Below are 9635 nucleotides of genomic sequence, written 5' to 3'. Positions count from 1 at the left end.
ACTCCAGCCTGGGCAACAGAGCGAGACTCCGTCTCAAAAAAAAAAAAAAAAGAAAGAAAGAAAGAAAATCCCACTCCCCTGGCCTTAGTCTTCACTTCCCGGTATCCCATCCCCCCTCCCCCAGCCACTGACAACCACTGATCTGCCTTCTGTCTCTCCACATTTGCTCAGTCTGGACATTTCATATAAATGGAATCACACAACTCAAGGTCCTCTGTGATTCACGCATCCGTGCTGCAGTAGGAGCGGAACTTCATTCCTTTTTATAGTCCATTTTATAGATATGGCTGGTTTGTCATTTTAATGCCTTCAGTCAGGACATTGTCTTTGCAGTTCATTTCCCATCTTTTTTTCTTTAACTATCTGACCCTTGAAGGCATCAGCCAGTTGGTGACATCAACTAAGGTCCATGCAGCAGGCACCCAGGGATTTTCTGACTATGTTCGTAGGATGAATTTCTCTTCTATCTCCCACCTGCCAGCTGACCCTTCCCCCATCACAGCAGAAAGAGGAGGGGACAGGAGATCAGGCTCTGTCTCAGGCCCGGCTTGACTGGTACGAAGTCTCTCCAGCGCTTTCTAGATGCCCCAATTCAGGGAGAAGGCGGAACAAAGAGCAGCCTCGTATCTGATGCCTCACTATCCATAACCTCTAAGCCTCGGTTTCCCCACAAAAAAAAAAGAACTGCATGCCCCCCTGGTAGGGAGTGCAGGAGGATTAAATGAAAAAAAACACGCAAGGACTGTGTCTTGTTACCTGCCACAGAGTAGGTGTTCATAAAGAAATACCCATTAGATGCATCCTATTTTTAAAGAAAAATAAATTCATACAAGTATGCAATTGCATAATTTTTGCCAAGCCCCAAAATAGTAGGCCCAAATTCGCCCCAAAATGGAGTAAAATGAATAAAATCTCTGTTGAGATTTCCACTCTCAGCTTGTGTGGAGTCCACACCAGGCCACTGCCAGCAAAAACACTCTGCACTTTCCACAGCTTTGCAGCCTCCTGCACTTGTCTCCTTGCTCTGTTGCACCCACCGTGTCCGTTTTAAAAATTACAACTAAATGGCTTTACAAGAAGACTTTAGAAAGTGGGCGAAATTCAATACATTGCTAATGCAATGGTCACATTCCATTTAAAAGATATCATGCATTCGTGGACTGCCTTTTACTATAAACTTCCAAATACAGCAAAGACTTCGACATCAGTAAAGAATATCACTCTGCCAAAACACACAGAACTGCATCTTCCACTCCAGGTCACCTCAGAGACAGGAAAAGTTCATCAGCTCCCAAAAAATGTCACTGTGTTCATTTTTTTTAACTTCAAAGAAAACACCTATCAAAAAAATCATTCCTGGACAGGCACGGTGGCTCACGCCTATAATCCCAGCACTTTTGGGAGGCCAAGGCAGGCGAATCATCTGAAGTCAGGAGTTCAAGACCAGCCTGGCCAACATGGTGAAACCCCGTCTCTACTAAAAACACAAAATTAGCCGGGTAAGACCCCATCTCTAAAAAAAAATTTTTTTTAATAACTTTTTAAAGAACAAACGGGATGCAGAAGGTAACAGAATTAAAATGGTTGCAGGAGCTGAGAAAACAGTCTTCCTGCAAACCACTAATCAGATCCACTCAGCAGGCCTCAGCTTTCCCATTCATGAGCCAACAGCTGGGACCAAATCAAGGGAAGGTGATGTAAGGAGAACTGAAGGTAGAACAAGAGATCATTCAGGCAAAACCAGACACCTACTTAAATCACTAACAAAAAAATTACCCCCTTTCAATTCTCTAATAATCCTACAGGATCCTACAGATCGCTTTAGCAAGAAGTCTCAGTTTGGTACTGTGTTTTGTTTTTTTTTTTTGAGACGGAGTTTCACTCTGTCCCCCAGGCTGGAGTGAAGTGGCACAATCTCGGCTCACTGCAACCTCCACTCCCTGGGTGTTCAAGCAATTCTCCTGCTTCAGCTTCCTGAGTAGCTGGGTTTATAGGTGCCTGCCGCCACGCCAGGCCAATTTTTGTATTTTTAGTAGAGACGGGGTTTCATCATGTTGGCCAGGCTAGTCTTGAACTCCTGACCTTAGGTGATCCACCCAGCTGGGCCTTCCAAACTACTAGGATTCCAGGCGTGAGCCACTGCACCAGGACTTTTTTTTTTTTGAGACAGAGTCCCGCTCTGTCCACCCAGGCTGGAGTGCAATGGTGCAATCGGAGCTCACTGCAGCTTCAAACTTCTGGGCTCAAGTAATCCTCCCATCTCAGCCTCCTGAATAGCTGAGACTACTGGCATGTGCCACCATGCCCAGCTAATTTTTTTTTATTTGTAAAGACATGACATGATCTCCGTGTCTTGCTCAGGTTGGTCTTAAACTCCTGGCCTCAAATGATCCTCCCACTTGAGCCTTCCAAAGTGGTGTGGTTACAGCCACTGGCTCAAACAGCCACACTGAATCCTAAGAGCAGATGCTTATAGAAGTCGTGTGGCAACAGTTTGTGGCACAAACATTTGTGATCAGCAGGCTTGTTTGAAACGCACAACGCAGCTCAAAGCCAGGTTAAGTGCACGCTCTCTAGGGCCTGGCTGCTATCATTCAAAGTCCAGCTTGGCCGTTCACTAGCCTGTGACCCTAGACACACTGTGTAACATCACTGGGCTTCAGTTTTCTCATCTATAAAATTGGGCTGATAACAGTACCTACACTTCATCAATTTGTCAAGAAGACTGAGTAAGTAACATAAAAAAGTGCTTAGGACCGCATCTAGCCCAGAGTAAATACCATGCAGACATATTGCTACCTTACGTGGTGGAAAGGCTGCCGATGATCCCAACCTAGTACTATTTTGTGCCCATCTGTAATCCCCTCCCTCTGACCTAGCAACTTGCTTCTAACCAATGGAATACAGTAAAGGTAATGGGGTATCACTTCTGTGATTGGCCTAAGTAAGCCTGTGACTTCTGTCTTGCCAGCAGGCTCTCTCCATTGCTGGCTTTTGAGACAGAGTTTCGCTTTGTCACCCAGGCAGGAGTGCAGTGGCACAATCTCGGCTCACTGTAACCTCCACCTCTCAGGTTCAAGTCTTGTCTACCAGCCTCCTGAGTAGCTGGGACTATAGGCGCACACCATCATGCCAGGCTGATTTTTTGTATTATAGTAGAGATGAGGTTTCACCACGTTATCCACGCTGGTCTTGTACTCCTGAGCTCATGCAATCCACCCACCTCGGCCTCCCAAAGTGCTGGGATTATAGGTGTGAGCCACCGTGCCCAGTCTCCATTGCTGGTTTGATGAACCAAGTTGCCATGCTGGGGAGGCCCACATGGCAGGGAACTGAGGGTGGCCCAGACCACCAGCCCTCAAGGAAGTGAATCTTGCTGGTCACCACCTAAATGACCTGGAGAGTGGATCCCAGTTAAGCCTTTGTGTGAGTCCCAAACCCTTGCAGACACCATGACTGCAACTGCAAGAGATCCTGAAGTGGAGAGCCCTGTGGAGCCAGGCCCAGATTCCTGACCCACAAACACTGTAGGAAATAAAGGTGTGTGCTGTTTAAAGTTGCTAAGTTTTGTGGCAATTTGTTCTGTAGCAATAGATAACAATTACACCTACACAGAAGAAATAAAAAGAAACATAACCAATGAAAACTCATTTGGGTAAAAAAAAAAAAATTCGTATATATTTCTCTCACCATTGAGAATTTAAAAAGATTCCTCTTCCCTTAACTCAATATATTAAAGCTAATTCTTTATCAGTAAGACTATAAGAATTTTAGAAACAGGCTGGGTGTGGTGGCTCACACCTGTAATCCCAACGCTTTGGGAGGCCTAGGTAGGAAGATTAGGAGTTTGAGACCAGCCTGGGCAACAAAATGAGACCCTGTTTGCATTTTTAAAAGAGAAAGAATTCTAGAAACAACCATCCTCAATTATTTTCATCCATTCTCTCTGAAAACCAGAACTGTTTACTCATCAGTATTAGTAATCTACTCATCAGTAAAGAGTAAATTATTACCTACTTAGTAATTTACTAAATAATCTCAGTAGATTATAAATCAATAACTATTGTTAAGTTATTGATAATAATTGAGGCCAATAAAAAGAAAGCCCAACTATGTGTCAAGCACTTACTGCATGCCAGGCACTGTTCTAGACCTTGGCAGTGAGCAGAACAGACCAAAATCCCTGCCTTTGCGGAGCTGACATTCTGATGGTTATTATTACTAATGTGGTCTAATGACAAGGTACACAGTACATCAGTACAGGGCACTCTCACATGACGCTGAGAACTGCAGATGGTAACTACCTGAATTCAACAATGACCATAAAAGCACTTGGCAGGCCAGGCGTGGTGGCTCACACTTGTAATCCCAGCACTTTGAGAGGCCAAGGTGGGTGGATCACCCGAGGTCAGGAGTTTGAGACCAGCCTGGCCAATATGGCAAAACCCCATCTCTACTTTAAAAATACAAAGATTAGGCCGGGCGCGGTGGCTCAAGCCTGTAATCCCAGCACTTTGGGAGGCCGAGACGGGCGGATCACGAGGTCAGGAGATCGAGACCATCCTGACTATCACGGTGAAACCCCGTCTCTACTAAAAATACAAAAACTAGCCAGGCGAGGTGGCGGGCGCCTGTAGTCCCAGCTACTCGGGAGGCTGAGGCAGGAGAATGGCGTAAACCCAGGAGGCGGAGCTTACAGTGAGCTGAGATCCGGCCACTGCACTCCAGTCCGGGCGACAGAGCGAGACTCCGCCTCAAAAAAAAAAAAAATACAAAGATTAGCCAGGCATGGTGGCTTGTGCCTGTAGTCCCAGCTACTTGGGAGGCTGAGGCAGGAGAATTGCTTGAACCCAGGAGGCGGAGGTTGCAGTGAGATGAGATCGTGCCACTGCACTCCAGCCTGGGCAACAGAGTGAGACTCCATCTCAAAAACAAACAAACAAATAAACCAAAAAAGCACTTGGCAAATTAAAAGAAAAAAAGAAGGGCCTGTGCTGAGACAGTGACCATAAGTTTGCCCACAACAGGCAATTCTGGCCACCAGGCCACTTAATAGGGACTGTGCCCCAGAGGGCAGGAGAAGGGGGAGAGGGGGTCCCCTTGGTCCCCCTCCTCATCCATCTTGATTCCTGGAAAAATTAAAGTGCGGGCATTTCACCTTGCCAGTCTCATGTTTAAGACTCTGTCACTTTCTGCTCCACATGCAAAGCTCTAAATGCAAATCAAACCCCTGGTGAGTTGTTCACTGAAGGATCAGTCATGTGTTCCAGTGCCTTAATGAGTGACTTGAATTCTCGAAGGTAATTCTGATTATATGTCATTTGCACTTTATAAACTGACTTTAGAATCTAAGCCCACTTGGAATAAGATTCAGTCCATTCTAATGTTTCTCTGTTAGACCCAAATGAAAGAAAGTGGTCTTGGAGATTCTGTTTAAAAAAAAAAAGGGTCTTCCTTCCTAACCACTCCCTAAAGCCTACGTGGTTAAGACGCTCATGCCTCCCCTCGCAAGGCCAAGGTTCTGACAACCTGCCAGTTGCCTGCCGTCTCTGCGGCAGCTCTCCCATCCACTCACTTTGCTAGTGTACTTGGCAATATCAGCGGCGACATCGGCTGAGGCGGTGGCGATGGGCAGGTCAGCGTTCACTGAGGACACAAGGGTGCTCGTGGACCCCGAGCTGGTGACCAGGGGTGATGACTGTGTGCTGGTCACCAGGGTGATGGTGGACGTGGACGGGCTCTGTGTGATCTCCTTCTGCTGGACAGCTAGGAAGGCAAAGCATCCTGATTATCCCACGTGGGAAGGACCCGTCCTAGCATAGAGCTGTGGTGTAGAAGCAAAGCCCCTAATATACGTCCTGAGAACTTTTCTACTTTTAAATGACAAAGATGCTCCCCTTGACCAAACTCTATCCAGGTTTCTCGACTAGGCCCTAACCTTGGCCTGGAAAGACTTGAGTAAACATTGACAGTTTCTAAGAGCTCAAGAGTGCATGCTAGGATGACCCCAACCCCCACTTAAAGCACCTGCCTGGGAAAACTCAATGCTGGCAAAATAACTGACAGTTTTCTTCCAGCCAACACCTGAAGACAGGACTTCAGCATCCCAGTCTCTATGGGAGAGTAGGGGCCCAACTTCATGAAGTGCCCGTTAGCAAATCGAGATGGGTTTCACAAAGACCAACCCCTCATCTTGCTTCTGTGATGTTTAACTTCAATGACTTGCTCCCATCCCTACTCCCTCATTCTCCCTTTAAAATGCCCAATCACCTCTGTACAAATCAAAGTTAATTTCAGTTTATGTTAGACTCTTGCCCCATTACAGTAGCGTATTACCGATTTAAATCTGTCTTTACCCCTTTAACTAGGCTCTACTTTGGCGTAAGACTATCTGAAGCAATGAGCCTCTTTTTGGCAGCACTCTTTTTTGGTTTTTTTTGTTTGTTTGTTTCTTTGTTTTTTTTTTCTGAGACAGTCTCACTGTTGCCCAGACTGGAATGCAATGGCGCAATCTTAGCTTACTGCGACCTCCACCTCCAAGGTTCAAGGGATTCTCACGCCTCAGCCTCCTGAGTAGCTGGAGTTACAGGCATGTGCCCGGCTAGTTTTATGGGTTTTTTTCCATTTTAGTAGAGATGGAGTTTCACCATGTTGGCCAGGCTGGTCTTGAACTCCTGGCCTCAAGTGATCTGCCTGTCTTGGCCTCCCAAAGTGCTGGGATTACAGGCATGAGCCACTGCGCCCGACCCTGTTCTTGGTAGCAATTAAACTCCCCTGGGGAAGCCTCCTGCTTACGAGATACGAAGACAGAAGACAGAAAGCAGGAATTCCAATCTCAGATATCCTAGACTTGGCTTTGCCCCACCAACTTTTTAAACAGCAAGATTACTCCAACTGTACTCCCAATTTTGCCTGGCCAATTTTTCAGGACCCACTCCCTTGCCACCTTTGAAGCGTTTCACTGAGGGCCAATTCAAGACCTGGCCACCTTTCAACCTCACGTCCTGCTGCTCACGAACCCCACTCACAGGGGTGCACTCACTATGAGTTTCCGTTGAAGAATCCAGCCTTTGAGGATCTAGATGCAGGTTTCCTGATAGAAAGAGATCTACATCAATGCTCACAAAAGCCAGGCAAACTGGTATCAACCAGTCAGATCAGCACTGTGTTTGGCCTAATTTCAGCTCCAGATGGAGCCTCCTGTAGGGCTGGTGGGAGTTCTGATTCTGCAACTTCAGCAAGTGGTTCTCAAGGCTGGCTCATCTTTTGTGTGTGACGAATTTCCAGTTACTAAGGTAACCTTCGCTATCAACTTCTCGCACTGTACTTTTTCCAAAATAATTCCAAGAGGTTCCCTCATGTGCACAAGGAAATTTATACAAAGATATTCATTGCAGCACTGCTCACAGTAGAAAAAAAACTGAAAGCAACCTAAATGCCCATCAGGAGGGGAATACTTTAAATAAACTATGGAGTACTATGCAGCAGTCCGAAAGAACAAGGCAGGGCTGTATGTGCTGACATGGATGGACCTCCAAAACATGCTAATGGGTGGGAAAAAAAAAAAAAGTAAGTATGGTACCATTTTTATGTTTTAAAAAAGAAAAAAAGGGGAAAAAGGACTAATTTTATGGCATCATATACATGACGCGCACATATATACATACAGATATGTATATATACATATACATGCATACATGCATAGAAAAGCTTTTACAACGGTTGATACTGGTCACTGTGGAAGGGAGAGAATGAAATGGAAGGTAAACGGGACAATAAACTTTTATGTAAAACTTTCTGCCCCCCCTTTTAAGGAGAATATATGCATGTATAATTTATAAAATGAACAAAAAAACTTTTTGAAAGTAAAAAAGCAAGTAGCAAAACAATTTTTAAAAATAATGTCAAATGAAATGTGCAAGGCCTTCAAGATACAATGGCCGGGAAACAAACGAGAACTAAAAAAAAATAAAAATAAAAGAGCAATGACTTTCTCCTGTCGATGTGGCAAAATGGGAGCGGGCGCCACGGAGAACAGAAGGGGAGGCTCGGTACCTTTCACAGCCTGTCTGGTCTGATATCTCGTCCCCTGGGAAGACTGAGGCTGCTGCTGCTGGTTTTGCTGCTGCTGCTGCTGCTGCTGACGCTGCATCTTCTGCATGTGCCACTTTTGGGAGGACGTTTGAAACTTACTTGATGAGTTCCACACGACCCGCTGCACGGCCGGGGCAGTCTCCTTCGGTAAAAGCGGCCTCTGCTTTTTCACCGGGCTTCCTGTGGCGGCGGGGGCCGGGGCCATGACGGTGACCGTGGAGGACGTGCTGGTGGTAGTTGTGGCGCCAGCCGCGGGAGTTTGGGCGGAAGAGCGGGTGAGCACCGGCGTTTCCGGGGGAGACTGGCTGCCCGCCGTCGTGGATGGTGGAGCTTTACCTACAACTAGCCAATGCATGAAGAAAAAACAAACAAAAACCGGGAATTCACTCAGGTTCGCCTGCAGCGTCTTGACGTCAGCAAGTTCTGGGTAAAACCTACGAAAGCCAGGAAAGCCGAACCAATTCGACGTGCCAAGCACACCGCGCTGGAGGAGTACATTCTCACCTAACGCTGAGGCCACTTCTGCAGCGTCTTCCATCTCCACGAGCACCGGCCTCCTTTACTGAGCGCCGGCTCACATCTGAGATACAAGTCAAGACCTCTGGGGACAATGAGGCAAACAAGACCCAGCTCCTATGCTCAAGCTCCCCTACACCTAGTGGACAACGCAGCGGGCGAACAGATTCAATCAATGTTCACGCCCTTTTCGCAAAGTTAAAATCTAGTTGGCACCTTGAGAGAGGCCCAGCGGAAGTGAATTCAGAGATGAAGAGAAACTCTTTGGCTAGAGAAGGTAGAAAGCAATACTCCAAAGAACCAGATGGCCTCCCAATGGTCAAAGAAGTAAGTAACACTCAATTACCCAGAAAGAAAAGTATTCTTTTTATCTCTTCTGATTCCCTCCAGGGCAAAGTCTGAAGGCGGTACTGATAGCCATGACAATACCAGGAACACAAATTCTGCCCCAAGGCCAGAACCTTCCCCCAACCTAATGGTACTGATCTAGGATTGAGTAGCATTGCTTTGGTTTTGATTGGATTTATTCCTGTCACCAGCTTTTATGTATACTGTGCGCTACTGTTCTTATTGGGTGGTGTTCAAGTCTAAAATGAGTTTATACTTGCAGATGGTTTTTTCAGGGGGAATTTTTTAAATAAAAAAATAAATTGAGGCCAAGCATGGCGGCTCACGCCTGTAATCCCAGCACTTCGGGAGGCTGAGGCGGGCGGATCACTTGAGGTCAGGATTTTGAGAACAGCCTGACCAACATGGCAAAATCCCGTCTCTACTAAAAATACAAAAAACTTACTCGGACGTGGTGGTGCACTTGGGAAACTGAGGCAGGAGAACTGCTTGAACCCGGGAGGCGGAAGTTGCAGTGAGCCGAGATCGCGCCACTGCACTCCAGCCTGGATGACAGAGGGAGGCTCCATTAAAAAAAAAAAAAAAAAAGTGCTTAGGACCGCATCTAGCCCAGAGTAAATACCATGCAGACATATTGCTACCTTACGTGGTGGAAAGGCTGCCGATGATCCCAACCT

General features: G+C 46.4%; 1 protein-coding gene across 8 annotated transcripts in view; it reads right to left on the bottom strand.

Annotated features, from left to right (window-relative positions):
- The window catches only part of ZMYND8 (zinc finger, MYND-type containing 8), a 163406-nt gene that overhangs the window by 22317 nt on the left and 131454 nt on the right, over positions 1-9635 (bottom strand). For 4 of the 8 annotated variants that reach the window (XM_011928843.1, XM_011928842.1, XM_011928841.1 and 1 more), the window contains 2 exons: positions 8056-8436; positions 5576-5766 (listed from right to left, as the gene is read on the bottom strand). In XM_011928843.1, coding sequence (XP_011784233.1) covers positions 5576-5766; positions 8056-8436 — 572 coding nt within the window. The remainder of the gene's footprint in view (positions 1-5575; positions 5767-8055; positions 8437-9635) is intronic. The other 4 variants (XM_011928846.1, XM_011928848.1, XM_011928849.1 and 1 more) reach the window with 1 other exon arrangement.

Source organism: Colobus angolensis, unplaced genomic scaffold (genome assembly GCF_000951035.1).
Source record: "Colobus angolensis palliatus isolate OR3802 unplaced genomic scaffold, Cang.pa_1.0 Scaffold8, whole genome shotgun sequence".
NCBI lineage: Eukaryota > Metazoa > Chordata > Mammalia > Primates > Cercopithecidae > Colobus > Colobus angolensis.
The sequence above is the reverse complement of the archived record's forward strand: the minus strand, read 5'-3'. Positions and strand labels throughout refer to the sequence as shown.